The sequence below is a fragment of the Cryptomeria japonica genome, unplaced genomic scaffold (assembly GCF_030272615.1).
Source record: "Cryptomeria japonica unplaced genomic scaffold, Sugi_1.0 HiC_scaffold_396, whole genome shotgun sequence".
In the NCBI taxonomy this organism is placed as follows: Eukaryota; Viridiplantae; Streptophyta; class Pinopsida; order Cupressales; family Cupressaceae; genus Cryptomeria; species Cryptomeria japonica.
The window spans coordinates 33,815-54,413 of NW_026729217.1; the positions used below are offsets into that span (position 1 = coordinate 33,815).

A 20,599-nucleotide genomic window follows, 5' to 3' on the forward strand; every position below is an offset into this window, starting at 1 on the left:
ATCATCATCTCCCTCTTCTAATTCTTCTTCTTCTCTTTTTCTGTCTCTCTCATTTCCTCTTCCTCTGTCCTTCGAATGCAATATGTGATCTCGTCTCCTGCGTCTGCCTATTGCACTGTCCGATATGCGAATCATGTAAATTTTCATCTTCGTAGCTGCTTATTTTCAGTAAAATTGTTTGGCCCCTGTTGTTCTCGGGGACCTTCATTTATGGTTCCTTATGATATGCTACACTATGTGTGTTATTTTGGCATGGAAATGAAGGTGCGATAATTGATTATCAAAATATAAATTGCGAGTTAAAACAACGACAAGAGAATTTATATAATTATAAAGCATTTGTAATGGTCTTATCTTTTCTTCAAGTCTTAAGTGTAAAATAAATTATTGTATGCCTATGAATATTTTTAATGGTATTTAACTTTAAGATCCGTGTCTGTGATTTATACATTCAAATAATACTTATTTTCAATCATGTCCGCATTTCACATTACTAAGATCAAACACAATTTAATGTAGCCTATATATAAGGTAAGGTTGTTGCTAAGAAGGTCTCTCTAATTTTCTCACAATTACTATTGTATAATTTTCTACTAGAGAAGACGAGTTCTCGAGAATTAAGAATATCATTTTGGAGCCTTTGCAATTTATTTAAAAGTGCTAATATTTAAGGCTATGCCTATATCACGATTCACGATTACCTATCAGCGCTTTATAGTGCATTCGATGACATCTTACACAAATCTTATATAGAAAACTTATTGATGGTGAATCGGGGCCTCTCATTTGAAAGGTTGCTACTACACTACAACGCACCTTAGATAATAAAATTAAATTATGTAATGTATTTGTGCTTCAGAGTATGGATGTTAGACCACACATCAATTTTCAGCCATTGATAATGTGACATGATTACTTGTTTTCAACATTTTAATAGGATTGCATTAGGTTTTGGAACTTTTTTTCGTGACCTAAAAAATTAAAATATTAGTGGACTACAACATAATAACACAATTATTGAGAAAAGTTTTGATTGCCTACAAAAAATCATAGTATCTTCACTCTTTCACCTTGTAAATCCTAACATGTTAATTTCAATTTCACATGATCTATGTTGCAGTGTCTACTTACGTATTATTATAGTCCAATGAACACAAAGGATACTAAAATCAATTATTTGAGAGAGTTGACACTTATTAGATTTTTAGATAGCCAAAAAACTTCTCAGATGAATAAAATATTGGTTGAGATAATTCTTAAATAGATATTATTATATTTATTTAAATAAACAATAATTTCTTAAAAAATATCCTTAATATAGAGGGAGAGAGAACTAATTATATATTCCAAGGAAAAAGTATTCGTAGTATTACATAGTTTACAATTGATAAAGCATTAACAAGTAAGAAACACACAATGAATAATAAATAAAACATATAAATTTAAAATAATTATTAAATCAACCTCATACTTATTTCACCTTGACAATGCAAGGAGGGTAAGAGGAGGGATGGCGGCCCAATATGCTATTCATATAGTTTCTAAGGGCATTGGACAACATCTAAACTAACATCTTAGCTTATATTTTCTTAGTTTATCCAATTGGGCGATGAAGGTGAAGAGTGGAGTGCATTTACATTTGATTAAATTCTTGTTCTAATTTCATTCTTATTATTTATTTATTATCTTGTAAAACTATTGTGCTAACTAGATAATGTGCAACCTTTGTTAAGGATTTTTCCATCTCCCTCGACCCTATCAACCACCTAAGGTGAGATGCATTTAGAGCTACAAGCGATATAAAAAATTCTATGTTTCTCAATGCTCGACAATGTATGTCACACGAGGATAATATTAGGAAGTTTTAGATTGAACCAGTTTAAACAGAGCCTCCTCTTTTCTTTTTTTATTTTATTTTGGTAATTACTCCTTCAGCAAGGCATTTAACTAGCTACAATTGCTTTGTATCCATTAATTTACTATTTTGGGTCATGAAAATAATGTATTCTAGTATAATGCCATTTCATTTTTCTTTACTTATTATTATTATTATTATTTTTCTATCGAAGATTCTTGTTGCAACGGATATAGATGCTGGAAAATATTTATTTATTATTCAATGTATAGCTAGAAAGGAAGAAGGATCATTCAATTGGGAAAGGGATAATTTTACACTCTTAACTTAAATACAATAGAGCACTACAATTATTCGGTTGGTTTACTTTTTTATGGAAGCACTCCTTATAAATCATGTATCATAGTAGAGATGTCGACATTTGAATAATTGGCCGGCACAGGCCAAACCTAATCCCAACTAACTCTTCCATCATATTGCACACGTAGACTACTTTCATATACCGTCCTAAAGAATCCCATCTCAAAGCACATAGAGGTACCATGTTTCGAGAAGTCCAATGGGAAAGTTGATCTTAGCACTCACTTGACAACATTTACTACTTTATCTATTGGCTTGATTCTTGAGGATTCTCTTCCTGCAAAAATCTTTTTCATTTCATTGAAACAAATGACATTGGATTGATTTTTCCCTTTATCTATTAATTCAATAAACTCTTTCTCATATCTTGTTAATCAATTTTTATAACGTTTAAAAAAAAATATTGGACCTAAAGTAACATTAATTGATGGTGCAGCGAAGGGGAATCCCGGACCTGCTGGATATGGGGGAGTGGTGCGTGATAATAATGGCAGGATGGTCTCGATGGTGGCCCTCTCTTTGGGTACCTAGACAAACCACTTTAGTGAGGCCTTCACAACGTATACCAATATCAAATTGGCCAAAGAGAAAGGTTTGAGAAGGGTCTTCTTGGAGTGTGACTCCCTAAACATCATTAATTGTTTAACAACTTCCTCCTCCCCTAGTTGGTCGATTAAACATATTATTGAAGATAGCCTAATGCTTCTCAGGGGATTCTACGAATTTACCATTTCACATGTCTATCGTGAAGGTAATAAGGTTGCCGATATTTAGGCCAACATTGGGGCCGACTTGCCAAGTAGGAAAGTTTGGAACATTTATGATCGGATCCCAGAGGATCTTCTTAACCTACTCCGTAATGATCATGATGCGTGCGAAGCTCAAGGGGCTTTCGGAAATGATGGAGAATGACGTCTTCCAAAGTGTCCTGGGCAAGACTTCTTCTATGAGGGGAAAGTCAAACTTTCTGGTGGCGTTTTTGATTGTTTTTGTTTAGCTCAACTCTGTTTGTGTTGCAGGTTGTTGAGAATCGGTATTTTCCAAGATTGGGGGAGATAGGAACCGTTTGGAGCCCATAGTCTATGAAAAATGATGAAATAAGGAAGCAGTATGCAAAGAACTTTCGATAAGTGTTTTTACTAGTTATATCGAGACGCTTCATGGTGCGGATGCCCTTGTTACCGAGGCCTTTGTTCATGGGTGGAAGTATGGTGTGCTCTGTGTCTATGGTATGGAGCTGGAGGTTGATGAGGAGATGGTGGATAAGGTGTCCAACATGCTATTCATATAGTTTCTAAGGGCATTGGACAACATCTAAACTAGTAGCTTAGCTTATATTTTCTTAGTTTATTCAATTGGGCGACGAAGGTGATGAGTGGAGTGCATTTACACTTGATTAAATTCTTGTTCTAATTTCATTCTTATTATTTATTTATTATCTTTTAAAACTATTGTGCTTACTAGATAATGTGCAGCCTTTGTAAAGGATTTTTCCATCTCCATTGACCCGATTAACCACCTAAGGTGAGATGCATTTAGATCTACAATGATATAAAAAATTCTTTCTTAGTGCTTGGCAATGTATGCCACATGAGGATACTATTAGGAAGTTTTAAATTGAACCAGTTTAAACATAGTCTCCTCTTTTCTCTTTTTTCTTTTATTTTGGTAATTACTCCTTCAGCAAGGCATTTAACTAGCTCCAATCGCTTAGTATCCATTAATTTACTATTTTGGGTCATGAAAATAATGTATTCTAGTATAATGCCATTTCATTTTTCTTTACTTATTATTATTATTTTTCTATCGAAGATTCTTGTCGCAACGGATATAGATGCTGGAAAATACTTATTTATTATTCAATGTATAGCTAGAAAGGAAGAAGGATCATTCAATTGGGAAAGGGATAATTTTACACTCTTAACTTAAATACAATAGAGCACTACAATTATTCAGTTGGTTTATTTTTTTATGGAAATAATCCTTATAAATTATGTATCGTAGTAGAGATTTGGACATCTGAATAATTGGCCAGCACAAGCCAAACCTAATCCCAACTAACTCTTCCACCATATTGCACACGTGGACTACTTTCATATACCGTCCTAAAGAATCCCATCTCAAAGAAAACAGAGGTACCATGTTTTGAGAAGTCCAATGGGAAAGTTGATCTTAGCACTCACTTGACAACATTTACTACTTTATCTATTGTCTTGATTCTTGATGATGCTCTTCCTGCAAAAATATTTTCCATTTCATTGAAAGAAATGACATTGGATTGATTTCTCTCTCTATCTATTAATTCAATAAACTCTTTCTCATATCTTGTTAATCAATTTTTATAACATTTAAAAAAAATATTGGACCTAAAGTAACATTAATTGATGGTGTGGCGAATGGGAATCCCAGACCTGCTGGATGTGGGGAAGTGGTGCGTGATAACAATGGCAGGATGGTCTCGACAATGGCCCTCTCTTTGGGTACCCAGACAAATCACTTTAATGAGGCCTTCACAATTTATACCAATATCAAATTGGCCAAAGAGAAAGGTTTGAGAAGGGTCTGGTTGGAGTGTGACTCCCTAAACATCATTGTTTAACGACTTCCTCCTCTCCTATTTGGTTGATTAAACATATTATTCAAGATAGCCTAATTCCTCTCAGGGGCTTCTGTGAATTTAACATTTCACATGTCTACCATGAAGGTAATAAGGTTGCGGATATTTAGGCCAACATTGGGGCCGACTTGGCAAGTAGGAAACTTTGGAACATTTATGATAAGATCCCAGTGGATCTTCTTAACCTACTCCGTAATGATTATGATGCTTGCGAAGCTCAAGGGGCTTTTGGAAATGATGGAGAATGACATCTTCCAAAGTGTCGTGGGCAAGACTTCTTTTATGAGGGGAAAGACGAACTTTCTGGTGGCTTTTTTAATTGTTTTTATATGGTTTATGTCAACTCTGTTTGTGTTGCAGGTTGTTGAGAATTAGTATTTTTTAATATTAGGGGAGATAGGAACCGTTTGGATCCCATAGTCTGCGAAAAATGACGAAATAAGGAAGCAGTATGGAAAGAACTTTCGGTAGGAGTTTTGACTAGTTATATCGAGATGCTTCATGGTGTGGATGCCCTTGTTACTGAGGCCTTTCTTAATGGGTGGAAGGATGGTTTTATCTGTGTCTATGGTATGGAGCTGGAGGTTAATGAGGAGATGGTGGCTAAGGTGTCCAAAATTCTGAACAAGGGCACCAAATTCTACAAGCATAAGAAATGTGCGATGGTGGCGATGAAAACCTTTTTCCCGCCGAAGGAAAGGGAGAAGGTGAGAAAGAATAATAATGTTGGGTGGGAGAAAAAATCACTTTCAAAGCCATGGTACGAGGTCTCAGAGGTTATCGTGCGCCGCCTCACCGTTGATGGTAAATTCTGTAGCTTACTTAGCTATCACTTTGTCATTATTAATCATTTTCGGCATCACAAGTGCATTTCCTTGGCCTTTTATTTGGTCTCATCATTGAATAATAGCATTAGGGCTCACGAGAAATGTGCATCCTCCCTTGTTCTCCATGAGGGCTTATTCCCGTTGATTATGAAGTATGCCAAGACTATCAATGTCGAGAGGAATACGAGTGCTAAAACTGGTATAGAATACAAGAAGAATGTCCATATTCATTATGGGGAAATCTCTTCTGATGAAGAGGTGGACTTCGATGGGAACGAAGTCTTTCACATTTATAACAAACAAGGACCCTCATCGTCTAAAATCCCTAACCGTACTAGCAGAAAATAAATTATTTTATCTAACGAGGAGGATGACCCTGAACATGTCCCTAATTCGGTGGACGGTAGTTCTGATGTGAAGGTTAAAAGAGTGGCCAGCGTTTCTATGTCAAGAGCTATTGACAAAACCAAAGTATTTAACAATGTCAACGAGAATTATTCTAAGCGACCGAATGCCTCTCAGATTGATTTGGACGGGCCTGCGGAGGATTAGGGTGTCAATGTTTCTATACCTACTCTTGGTGGTGGGTTTACTCCTAAGGAGATGGTTTGTCGGTCCCTGAGAATACGATTACGAATATTAACTTGAGGAATTTAAAGGATAACCAAAATGCCCAATTCACCTAGATTTTTCAAGAGATTAATAATCTCAAAGAGAAGGCCAATCCACCTAATGGGGACCTCGACAGTACTAGGTCTCGAATACGCATACCCTGGCTAATGGTATTAAAGACCTTAAGGAGGAACATGAAGAGCACATTAAGGCTTTGGAAAATGACTTATAAACATCAGCATAGTTTGAGTGTGGTGGTGGAGGTGAGTATGTCTGCCATGAACAATACTAGCATTGGTCTACGTAGACTCAATGAATAGGCTGAAGTTCTTCATTATATTTCTCAGGGCAAGTGCCCCACTGGTAGCACTGAGATGGTGAAGAAAGATAAGGTTGTGAATGCTGGTACCTGTAAGAAACTTAGGGCTCCCTCAGAGGATGTGGATGCGGATCTGGATACGAAAGAGAAGCCCCTACTTGGTCGAGCGACGAGGCTCCATAGAAAAGATAAGGGTGTGACCCGTGTTGACAACATCATTAAGAAAGTTCAGAAAATCAATGAGGATGTCATTCAGAAGAATGACAAATTGGTCAAAGTGTTGTAGTTTTGTTATGTAGAAATTCTGTATTGTTCTTGTCTGTTGTTCTATGGGGCTGCTTTTCCCTGGTTTTTATGGGTTGGTTCGCATCTGTTTTTTTGTTGGGTCCTTGAAGGTCGAGTTTTTATGATAATATTACAATAATACTAATACAATTTACATGATTTGTATAGTTTATTTCTATTTGAAAATAAAAAATTATTCTATTCTATTTACATTTTCACCATAAATTACTTGAACTATTTAAACAAATAGGTTTCTATTCAATAATATTATTATTATATATAATACATTAACAGAATAATAAGTAAATAACTTAAAACCCACTAACATAGTCATTTTAACACATACAAACATAGTAAATTTTGAAGTGTCTATAAAACCCATACAACTTTTTTAGGGTTTCGGAATTACTAGATGGTTTGATTTAGACAAATGGAAACATAAAGGTTGAGTGTACTTAGTAATTAAAAAAGGTCCCACCATTCACTTATCATGGGAAACCGTGCAACAACTAAATTGTATAGAAATAAAAAACAAGAAAATAATGACATTTATGAATTATTAAAGAGGCACACGGAACAAGTGGCAGGAACCCTAAAATTTAGATTGTGAGAGCTCAAATATTTGAGAGTACTATGTTTGCATTAATGGAGGAGTAGAATTTTCGAAAAAATCTCATCTGATCGTGACTGCAAGAGGAGAGATAGTGGTAAAATGAGAAGATCGAGAGATGATGGGCAGTGCACACATTCTGACAAAAAATGAAGAATAAAACTAATGGACAGCGGGCAGCTCCAATATTCCCAATCGTCTTGCAATGCTGTCTCCTTTACTCACAATCGTTGATGCCCAAAAACAGCTCATCCAATTCATATAAGAGACGCCTTCGGCATAATAAATTCATGTACTATTTTCCCTCTTCTATAATTTCTCTCATATGAAGCATGCAATCACCATTTCTAAATAAAGCTTTTATATGATAGGATGTGGTAGTATCAATATACCATAGGGCACTACGTCACAGAACCTTTTGCACATGAAGATACCCCTAAACTTACTACTCATTTTCATATTTCTTAATCTTCTAGATTGTTAAATAGGTTCACGTATTTTATTGATGTCTATTTAATTCTTGAGATATAAGCTACTCACTATACATAATTTCTCTATTTTTTAGGCTCTCATGAAGGATTCAAATGTAAAGAATGAGTATCACATGCTAGTATGTGCCAAGGTCCATTACTCTATCTATATTAACTATTATTTGACGTCCAAGCATCTAATTTAAACGATATATTCCACATTCCATATGCTTTGAGATGTATTACTATTTTAGGATTCACATGCACGTCAATGTATGGTCAAAACATAATGGTAAAATATTTTAATCTAGTCAAACTATCCTTAGTTTTGGGTATATTATTAGAGGATGGATTAATTCAACCATATATCAAGAAATGATGCAATCTTGTCGAAATCTTGGCCCATTCTCTAATTAGCCACCCTTATTAATTTACATACACCCCCTTATATTCTATCTTATCCCGTGGATTCATGCACACATTCGTATGTATCACATTTATTATTAGATTATTCTCCATCCACACCTCAATGTCTAGGCATTTATTCTCTACATAAGTATTAGCCTTTTTTCTGTTATTGGTCAATAATGGGGCGTCCAATCAATATTGCACCATACAATACTGACCCTTGAGATTTAGCAATTTAAATTCGAATTTTTTAACTCCAAACCTTTTATTCTATCATAATTACATTTAGTACCTGTTTTATGTGATTTATTGAACATTTTGGTTTTTGAAAGAATTCAATGTGCATTTATTTAACATGCAGTCGCTTTGAGAATTCATTGAATACGAATTTGCATAAATGAAACATTTATCATAGAAACGCTTTTGGTTGGAGCACCAAGATGAATCTATCTCCATCAAAGTTTTCATCTTGGGAAATTTGCATGCTTCTTTTCCATTTACCTAAATTGGCCAGGCTCGTGAAGCCGACCATTCCGAAGGATAACCTAGGAGAACTTGACCCTAGTGATCTACCAGGCTCCCTAATGTGATTTTAACTATTGCGAATACTTGACAATTAGTGAAGAGTTAACTTCAAGGTAAATTGACGAAAAGTGAGATTTATTAGATCAAATGTTAGGGAAGAATTTATATTCACACATATAGAACTTACGCATATCTATGGATTTGACATAAAACAATCGTGGACATGGGGAGTGATCCCTAGTTGACATGACTTTCATGCTTATCACTGATACAACTACATACCCAATTCTTAAAAGATGGATTCTTAAATTCAATTTAGATGATTTATATACTTGCATGTTCAACCACATAGATTACGCTAACTTTTATCTACTTTTTCCTTCTGGTATAAATCCTTGAGCAAAACGTTATGATAGGATATGGCAATGTGAATATATAATAGAACATTGCATATAACACTTCTGCACAAGTAAAATTGAGAAATAAGATAAATAAGAACGAGAATAAAAATAAAATTCAATTTAGATGATTTATATATGTGGATGTTCAACCACATAGATTACATTAACTTTCATGTACTTTTTCTTTCTGGTATAAATCCTTGAATAGAACTTTATGATAGGATACGGTAATGTGAATACATAATAGAGCATTGAATATAACAGTTTTGTACAAGTAAAATCTCTAAATCTTAAAAATGAATAAACTAATTAGAGCAAAATTTAAGAATGAGATAAACAAGAATGAGAATAAGTTGGAAAGCCGGATAAACCGACTAAGAATAATTATGTGTAAACTAATTTTAAATATTTTTAGAAAACTAACCCTCCGGTTACAACACGTTTTGGAATTTCGATCTGAATGGGTCCACAAAATTCAATGGGAAGAGGGAACTGGATTACGAGTTAAGTGTACGGAAATACTTAGTGAAGGTATGGACAGAAAAAAATACGATTCACTTCGAATTGCAGCAGTCTATTCTACTTCTAGAACAATTCCAGGCGGGCAGAGATAGAGAAGGGGAAATTAAATAAATTCGTCTATCCTTCTAAGAGGATCGATATTGTTATGTGGACACGTCGGGGAATCTGTTGATTTTGATTTAAGGCTCCTTCTCACTCTCTCTGTGTATATATATTGCATGGAGTGGAGTAGATGAGAGCAGAAAAAGGTTTCGAGGTTTAGAAAAGAAAAAGAGAAATGGAGCGTTCAAAGCTGTTGGGTTTTGTGGTCTTGATATGCTTTACTATTCCAACGATATCATGTTCTTCGGACAGACTGTTTAGTGGTTGGCCGAAGTCTAGCAGCGATGAAAATGTAAAAATAAGGGTGAATATGACGCGCAGATCAGAGAGAGAGTTGGGTTTTTCTGAGAGATTGGGTTTGGCTGTGGATCGAAGTAAGAAGCGAATGAAGAAGATAGAGGCATTGATAAGAGGGCAATTAGACGCTGAAACGCCCGTTGAAGTAGGGGATGGAGAATTTCTGATGAGCGTTGCACTGGGAACGCCCTCTGTGAGCTTCGAAGCGATTGTGGACACGGGGAGCGATCTGATTTGGACTCAGTGCAAGCCTTGCAAGGACTGCTTCTCTCAGCCTACGCCAATCTTCGACCCCTCCAAGTCCCCCACATTTTCCACAATTCCCTGCGGTGATTCTCTTTGTGACGCCTTGGGGAGTACGCAAACCGGATGCAATCCAGATTGTACCTTTATGTATCAGTATGGCGATGGTTCCTTCACCAGCGGCGACCTGGCTTACGAGACATTGTCAATTGGGAGCAGCAAGGTTAAAGGCATTGCATTTGGATGCGGGCATGACAACGAAGGACAAGGATTCTCTCAGGGTGGTGGCCTTGTGGGACTGGGAAGAGGTGGTCTCTCCCTTATCTCACAGCTGGGTTCCAAAGCAGAGAACATGTTCTCTTACTGTCTTTTGCCCATCACCGACTCTTCTTCACAAACCAGCCCCCTCTTTTTCGGCGAGGGTGCTTCCTTGAGCGGAGGAGCCAAGACTCTCCCACTCATCAAGAGCAGTATCATTCCCACTTTCTGGTACATTCCTATTACAGGAATCACCCTCAATGGTAAGGCACTAGATATTCCTCCTGGAACTTTCGATCTGCAATCGGACGGCAGCGGAGGTATGATCATCGACTCCGGAACCACTGTTACCATCCTGGACCAGGCTGCCTACTCTCCTCTTAAGGAAGCAATTCAGTCCGCCATTGATCTCACTCCTGTAGACGGCTCTTCTACAGGTTTGGATCTTTGTTACCACACATCATCCGCTCACCTCACCTTGCCAACCCTCGTCTTCAACTTCAAAGGCGGCGTGGATTACGAGCTTCCGGCAGACAACTTTTTCATTCAGGCATCTGAAAATCTCTTGTGCCTGGCAATGTTGGGTGAACCATCGGGGAATCCTTCCATCTTCGGAAACATACAGCAGCAAAACTTCCATATCCTTTACAACAATGCTCAGAACACGCTCTCTTTCAAGCCCACTAAGTGTGATTCTCTTTAAATCATCATCTCCCTCTTCTAATTCTTCTTCTTCTCTTTTTCTGTCTCTCTCATTTCCTCTTCCTCTGTCCTTCGAATGCAATATGTGATCTCGTCTCCTGCGTCTGCCTATTGCACTGTCCGATATGCGAATCATGTAAATTTTCATCTTCGTAGCTGCTTATTTTCAGTAAAATTGTTTGGCCCCTGTTGTTCTCGGGGACCTTCATTTATGGTTCCTTATGATATGCTACACTATGTGTGTTATTTTGGCATGGAAATGAAGGTGCGATAATTGATTATCAAAATATAAATTGCGAGTTAAAACAACGACAAGAGAATTTATATAATTATAAAGCATTTGTAATGGTCTTATCTTTTCTTCAAGTCTTAAGTGTAAAATAAATTATTGTATGCCTATGAATATTTTTAATGGTATTTAACTTTAAGATCCGTGTCTGTGATTTATACATTCAAATAATACTTATTTTCAATCATGTCCGCATTTCACATTACTAAGATCAAACGCAATTTAATGTAGCCTATATATAAGGTAAGGTTGTTGCTAAGAAGGTCTCTCTAATTTTCTCACAATTACTATTGTATAATTTTCTACTAGAGAAGACGAGTTCTCGAGAATTAAGAATATCATTTTGGAGCCTTTGCAATTTATTTAAAAGTGCTAATATTTAAGGCTATGCCTATATCACGATTCACGATTACCTATCAGCGCTTTATAGTGCATTCGATGACATCTTACACAAATCTTATATAGAAAACTTATTGATGGTGAATCGGGGCCTCTCATTTGAAAGGTTGCTACTACACTACAACGCACCTTAGATAATAAAATTAAATTATGTAATGTATTTGTGCTTCAGAGTATGGATGTTAGACCACACATCAATTTTCAGCCATTGATAATGTGACATGATTACTTGTTTTCAACATTTTAATAGGATTGCATTAGGTTTTGGAACTTTTTTTCGTGACCTAAAAAATTAAAATATTAGTGGACTACAACATAATAACACAATTATTGAGAAAAGTTTTGATTGCCTACAAAAAATCATAGTATCTTCACTCTTTCACCTTGTAAATCCTAACATGTTAATTTCAATTTCACATGATCTATGTTGCAGTGTCTACTTACGTATTATTATAGTCCAATGAACACAAAGGATACTAAAATCAATTATTTGAGAGAGTTGACACTTATTAGATTTTTAGATAGCCAAAAAACTTCTCAGATGAATAAAATATTGGTTGAGATAATTCTTAAATAGATATTATTATATTTATTTAAATAAACAATAATTTCTTAAAAAATATCCTTAATATAGAGGGAGAGAGAACTAATTATATATTCCAAGGAAAAAGTATTCGTAGTATTACATAGTTTACAATTGATAAAGCATTAACAAGTAAGAAACACACAATGAATAATAAATAAAACATATAAATTTAAAATAATTATTAAATCAACCTCATACTTATTTCACCTTGACAATGCAAGGAGGGTAAGAGGAGGGATGGCGGCCCAATATGCTATTCATATAGTTTCTAAGGGCATTGGACAACATCTAAACTAACATCTTAGCTTATATTTTCTTAGTTTATCCAATTGGGCGATGAAGGTGAAGAGTGGAGTGCATTTACATTTGATTAAATTCTTGTTCTAATTTCATTCTTATTATTTATTTATTATCTTGTAAAACTATTGTGCTAACTAGATAATGTGCAACCTTTGTTAAGGATTTTTCCATCTCCCTCGACCCTATCAACCACCTAAGGTGAGATGCATTTAGAGCTACAAGCGATATAAAAAATTCTATGTTTCTCAATGCTCGACAATGTATGTCACACGAGGATAATATTAGGAAGTTTTAGATTGAACCAGTTTAAACAGAGCCTCCTCTTTTCTTTTTTTATTTTATTTTGGTAATTACTCCTTCAGCAAGGCATTTAACTAGCTACAATTGCTTTGTATCCATTAATTTACTATTTTGGGTCATGAAAATAATGTATTCTAGTATAATGCCATTTCATTTTTCTTTACTTATTATTATTATTATTATTTTTCTATCGAAGATTCTTGTTGCAACGGATATAGATGCTGGAAAATATTTATTTATTATTCAATGTATAGCTAGAAAGGAAGAAGGATCATTCAATTGGGAAAGGGATAATTTTACACTCTTAACTTAAATACAATAGAGCACTACAATTATTCGGTTGGTTTACTTTTTTATGGAAGCACTCCTTATAAATCATGTATCATAGTAGAGATGTCGACATTTGAATAATTGGCCGGCACAGGCCAAACCTAATCCCAACTAACTCTTCCATCATATTGCACACGTAGACTACTTTCATATACCGTCCTAAAGAATCCCATCTCAAAGCACATAGAGGTACCATGTTTCGAGAAGTCCAATGGGAAAGTTGATCTTAGCACTCACTTGACAACATTTACTACTTTATCTATTGGCTTGATTCTTGAGGATTCTCTTCCTGCAAAAATCTTTTTCATTTCATTGAAACAAATGACATTGGATTGATTTTTCCCTTTATCTATTAATTCAATAAACTCTTTCTCATATCTTGTTAATCAATTTTTATAACGTTTAAAAAAAAATATTGGACCTAAAGTAACATTAATTGATGGTGCAGCGAAGGGGAATCCCGGACCTGCTGGATATGGGGGAGTGGTGCGTGATAATAATGGCAGGATGGTCTCGATGGTGGCCCTCTCTTTGGGTACCTAGACAAACCACTTTAGTGAGGCCTTCACAACGTATACCAATATCAAATTGGCCAAAGAGAAAGGTTTGAGAAGGGTCTTCTTGGAGTGTGACTCCCTAAACATCATTAATTGTTTAACAACTTCCTCCTCCCCTAGTTGGTCGATTAAACATATTATTGAAGATAGCCTAATGCTTCTCAGGGGATTCTACGAATTTACCATTTCACATGTCTATCGTGAAGGTAATAAGGTTGCCGATATTTAGGCCAACATTGGGGCCGACTTGCCAAGTAGGAAAGTTTGGAACATTTATGATCGGATCCCAGAGGATCTTCTTAACCTACTCCGTAATGATCATGATGCGTGCGAAGCTCAAGGGGCTTTCGGAAATGATGGAGAATGACGTCTTCCAAAGTGTCCTGGGCAAGACTTCTTCTATGAGGGGAAAGTCAAACTTTCTGGTGGCGTTTTTGATTGTTTTTGTTTAGCTCAACTCTGTTTGTGTTGCAGGTTGTTGAGAATCGGTATTTTCCAAGATTGGGGGAGATAGGAACCGTTTGGAGCCCATAGTCTATGAAAAATGATGAAATAAGGAAGCAGTATGCAAAGAACTTTCGATAAGTGTTTTTACTAGTTATATCGAGACGCTTCATGGTGCGGATGCCCTTGTTACCGAGGCCTTTGTTCATGGGTGGAAGTATGGTGTGCTCTGTGTCTATGGTATGGAGCTGGAGGTTGATGAGGAGATGGTGGATAAGGTGTCCAACATGCTATTCATATAGTTTCTAAGGGCATTGGACAACATCTAAACTAGTAGCTTAGCTTATATTTTCTTAGTTTATTCAATTGGGCGACGAAGGTGATGAGTGGAGTGCATTTACACTTGATTAAATTCTTGTTCTAATTTCATTCTTATTATTTATTTATTATCTTTTAAAACTATTGTGCTTACTAGATAATGTGCAGCCTTTGTAAAGGATTTTTCCATCTCCATTGACCCGATTAACCACCTAAGGTGAGATGCATTTAGATCTACAATGATATAAAAAATTCTTTCTTAGTGCTTGGCAATGTATGCCACATGAGGATACTATTAGGAAGTTTTAAATTGAACCAGTTTAAACATAGTCTCCTCTTTTCTCTTTTTTCTTTTATTTTGGTAATTACTCCTTCAGCAAGGCATTTAACTAGCTCCAATCGCTTAGTATCCATTAATTTACTATTTTGGGTCATGAAAATAATGTATTCTAGTATAATGCCATTTCATTTTTCTTTACTTATTATTATTATTTTTCTATCGAAGATTCTTGTCGCAACGGATATAGATGCTGGAAAATACTTATTTATTATTCAATGTATAGCTAGAAAGGAAGAAGGATCATTCAATTGGGAAAGGGATAATTTTACACTCTTAACTTAAATACAATAGAGCACTACAATTATTCAGTTGGTTTATTTTTTTATGGAAATAATCCTTATAAATTATGTATCGTAGTAGAGATTTGGACATCTGAATAATTGGCCAGCACAAGCCAAACCTAATCCCAACTAACTCTTCCACCATATTGCACACGTGGACTACTTTCATATACCGTCCTAAAGAATCCCATCTCAAAGAAAACAGAGGTACCATGTTTTGAGAAGTCCAATGGGAAAGTTGATCTTAGCACTCACTTGACAACATTTACTACTTTATCTATTGTCTTGATTCTTGATGATGCTCTTCCTGCAAAAATATTTTCCATTTCATTGAAAGAAATGACATTGGATTGATTTCTCTCTCTATCTATTAATTCAATAAACTCTTTCTCATATCTTGTTAATCAATTTTTATAACATTTAAAAAAAATATTGGACCTAAAGTAACATTAATTGATGGTGTGGCGAATGGGAATCCCAGACCTGCTGGATGTGGGGAAGTGGTGCGTGATAACAATGGCAGGATGGTCTCGACAATGGCCCTCTCTTTGGGTACCCAGACAAATCACTTTAATGAGGCCTTCACAATTTATACCAATATCAAATTGGCCAAAGAGAAAGGTTTGAGAAGGGTCTGGTTGGAGTGTGACTCCCTAAACATCATTGTTTAACGACTTCCTCCTCTCCTATTTGGTTGATTAAACATATTATTCAAGATAGCCTAATTCCTCTCAGGGGCTTCTGTGAATTTAACATTTCACATGTCTACCATGAAGGTAATAAGGTTGCGGATATTTAGGCCAACATTGGGGCCGACTTGGCAAGTAGGAAACTTTGGAACATTTATGATAAGATCCCAGTGGATCTTCTTAACCTACTCCGTAATGATTATGATGCTTGCGAAGCTCAAGGGGCTTTTGGAAATGATGGAGAATGACATCTTCCAAAGTGTCGTGGGCAAGACTTCTTTTATGAGGGGAAAGACGAACTTTCTGGTGGCTTTTTTAATTGTTTTTATATGGTTTATGTCAACTCTGTTTGTGTTGCAGGTTGTTGAGAATTAGTATTTTTTAATATTAGGGGAGATAGGAACCGTTTGGATCCCATAGTCTGCGAAAAATGACGAAATAAGGAAGCAGTATGGAAAGAACTTTCGGTAGGAGTTTTGACTAGTTATATCGAGATGCTTCATGGTGTGGATGCCCTTGTTACTGAGGCCTTTCTTAATGGGTGGAAGGATGGTTTTATCTGTGTCTATGGTATGGAGCTGGAGGTTAATGAGGAGATGGTGGCTAAGGTGTCCAAAATTCTGAACAAGGGCACCAAATTCTACAAGCATAAGAAATGTGCGATGGTGGCGATGAAAACCTTTTTCCCGCCGAAGGAAAGGGAGAAGGTGAGAAAGAATAATAATGTTGGGTGGGAGAAAAAATCACTTTCAAAGCCATGGTACGAGGTCTCAGAGGTTATCGTGCGCCGCCTCACCGTTGATGGTAAATTCTGTAGCTTACTTAGCTATCACTTTGTCATTATTAATCATTTTCGGCATCACAAGTGCATTTCCTTGGCCTTTTATTTGGTCTCATCATTGAATAATAGCATTAGGGCTCACGAGAAATGTGCATCCTCCCTTGTTCTCCATGAGGGCTTATTCCCGTTGATTATGAAGTATGCCAAGACTATCAATGTCGAGAGGAATACGAGTGCTAAAACTGGTATAGAATACAAGAAGAATGTCCATATTCATTATGGGGAAATCTCTTCTGATGAAGAGGTGGACTTCGATGGGAACGAAGTCTTTCACATTTATAACAAACAAGGACCCTCATCGTCTAAAATCCCTAACCGTACTAGCAGAAAATAAATTATTTTATCTAACGAGGAGGATGACCCTGAACATGTCCCTAATTCGGTGGACGGTAGTTCTGATGTGAAGGTTAAAAGAGTGGCCAGCGTTTCTATGTCAAGAGCTATTGACAAAACCAAAGTATTTAACAATGTCAACGAGAATTATTCTAAGCGACCGAATGCCTCTCAGATTGATTTGGACGGGCCTGCGGAGGATTAGGGTGTCAATGTTTCTATACCTACTCTTGGTGGTGGGTTTACTCCTAAGGAGATGGTTTGTCGGTCCCTGAGAATACGATTACGAATATTAACTTGAGGAATTTAAAGGATAACCAAAATGCCCAATTCACCTAGATTTTTCAAGAGATTAATAATCTCAAAGAGAAGGCCAATCCACCTAATGGGGACCTCGACAGTACTAGGTCTCGAATACGCATACCCTGGCTAATGGTATTAAAGACCTTAAGGAGGAACATGAAGAGCACATTAAGGCTTTGGAAAATGACTTATAAACATCAGCATAGTTTGAGTGTGGTGGTGGAGGTGAGTATGTCTGCCATGAACAATACTAGCATTGGTCTACGTAGACTCAATGAATAGGCTGAAGTTCTTCATTATATTTCTCAGGGCAAGTGCCCCACTGGTAGCACTGAGATGGTGAAGAAAGATAAGGTTGTGAATGCTGGTACCTGTAAGAAACTTAGGGCTCCCTCAGAGGATGTGGATGCGGATCTGGATACGAAAGAGAAGCCCCTACTTGGTCGAGCGACGAGGCTCCATAGAAAAGATAAGGGTGTGACCCGTGTTGACAACATCATTAAGAAAGTTCAGAAAATCAATGAGGATGTCATTCAGAAGAATGACAAATTGGTCAAAGTGTTGTAGTTTTGTTATGTAGAAATTCTGTATTGTTCTTGTCTGTTGTTCTATGGGGCTGCTTTTCCCTGGTTTTTATGGGTTGGTTCGCATCTGTTTTTTTGTTGGGTCCTTGAAGGTCGAGTTTTTATGATAATATTACAATAATACTAATACAATTTACATGATTTGTATAGTTTATTTCTATTTGAAAATAAAAAATTATTCTATTCTATTTACATTTTCACCATAAATTACTTGAACTATTTAAACAAATAGGTTTCTATTCAATAATATTATTATTATATATAATACATTAACAGAATAATAAGTAAATAACTTAAAACCCACTAACATAGTCATTTTAACACATACAAACATAGTAAATTTTGAAGTGTCTATAAAACCCATACAACTTTTTTAGGGTTTCGGAATTACTAGATGGTTTGATTTAGACAAATGGAAACATAAAGGTTGAGTGTACTTAGTAATTAAAAAAGGTCCCACCATTCACTTATCATGGGAAACCGTGCAACAACTAAATTGTATAGAAATAAAAAACAAGAAAATAATGACATTTATGAATTATTAAAGAGGCACACGGAACAAGTGGCAGGAACCCTAAAATTTAGATTGTGAGAGCTCAAATATTTGAGAGTACTATGTTTGCATTAATGGAGGAGTAGAATTTTCGAAAAAATCTCATCTGATCGTGACTGCAAGAGGAGAGATAGTGGTAAAATGAGAAGATCGAGAGATGATGGGCAGTGCACACATTCTGACAAAAAATGAAGAATAAAACTAATGGACAGCGGGCAGCTCCAATATTCCCAATCGTCTTGCAATGCTGTCTCCTTTACTCACAATCGTTGATGCCCAAAAACAGCTCATCCAATTCATATAAGAGACGCCTTCGGCATAATAAATTCATGTACTATTTTCCCTCTTCTATAATTTCTCTCATATGAAGCATGCAATCACCATTTCTAAATAAAGCTTTTATATGATAGGATGTGGTAGTATCAATATACCATAGGGCACTACGTCACAGAACCTTTTGCACATGAAGATACCCCTAAACTTACTACTCATTTTCATATTTCTTAATCTTCTAGATTGTTAAATAGGTTCACGTATTTTATTGATGTCTATTTAATTCTTGAGATATAAGCTACTCACTATACATAATTTCTCTATTTTTTAGGCTCTCATGAAGGATTCAAATGTAAAGAATGAGTATCACATGCTAGTATGTGCCAAGGTCCATTACTCTATCTATATTAACTATTATTTGACGTCCAAGAATCTAATTTAAACGATATATTCCACATTCCATATGCTTTGAGATGTATTACTATTTTAGGATTCACATGCACGTCAATGTATGGTCAAAACATAATGGTAAAATATTTTAATCTAGTCAAACTATCCTTAGTTTTGGGTATATTATTAGAGGATGGATTAATTCAACCATATATCAAGAAATGATGCAATCTTGTCGAAATCTTGGCCCATTCTCTAATTAGCCACCCTTATCAATTTACATACACCCCCTTATATTCTATCTTATCCCGTGGATTCATGCACACATTCGTATGTATCACATTTATTATTAGATTATTCTCCATCCACACCTCAATGTCTAGGCATTTATTCTCTACATAAGTATTAGCCTTTTTTCTGTTATTGGTCAATAATGGGGCGTCCAATCAATATTGCACCATACAATACTGACCCTTGAGATTTAGCAATTTAAATTCGAATTTTTTAACTCCAAACCTTTTATTCTATCATAATTACATTTAGTACCTGTTTTATGTGATTTATTGAACATTTTGGTTTTTGAAAGAATTCAATGTGCATTTATTTAACATGCAGTCGCTTTGAGAATTCATTGAATACGAATTTGCATAAATGAAACATTTATCATAGAAACGCTTTTGGTTGGAGCACCAAGATGAATCTATCTCCATCAAAGTTTTCATCTTGGGAAATTTGCATGCTTCTTTTCCATTTACCTAAATTGGCCAGGCTCGTGAAGCCGACCATTCCGAAGGATAACCTAGGAGAACTTGACCCTAGTGATCTACCAGGCTCCCTAATGTGATTTTAACTATTGCGAATACTTGACAATTAGTGAAGAGTTAACTTCAAGGTAAATTGACGAAAAGTGAGATTTATTAGATCAAATGTTAGGGAAGAATTTATATTCACACATATAGAACTTACGCATATCTATGGATTTGACATAAAACAATCGTGGACATGGGGAGTGATCCCTAGTTGACATGACTTTCATGCTTATCACTGATACAACTACATACCCAATTCTTAAAAGA

The 20,599-nt window shown here is 35.8% G+C and overlaps 1 protein-coding gene across 1 annotated transcript; it reads left to right on the forward strand.

The window, feature by feature from the left end:
- Nucleotides 1–10,088: 10,088 nt before the first annotated feature.
- LOC131871339 (aspartic proteinase nepenthesin-1-like) lies at nucleotides 10,089–11,414 on the forward strand. Its single transcript, XM_059215957.1, has one exon. It carries the CDS (start codon nucleotides 10,089–10,091, stop codon nucleotides 11,412–11,414), a length of 1,326 nt encoding a protein of 441 aa, XP_059071940.1.
- The last annotated feature ends 9,185 nt before the right edge of the window (nucleotides 11,415–20,599 follow it).

What these genes read in the sequence shown, in the direction of transcription:
- LOC131871339 (XM_059215957.1), top strand. Translation starts at nt 10,089, where the DNA reads ATGGAGCGTTCAAAGCTGTTGGGTTTTGTGGTCTTGATATGCTTTACT.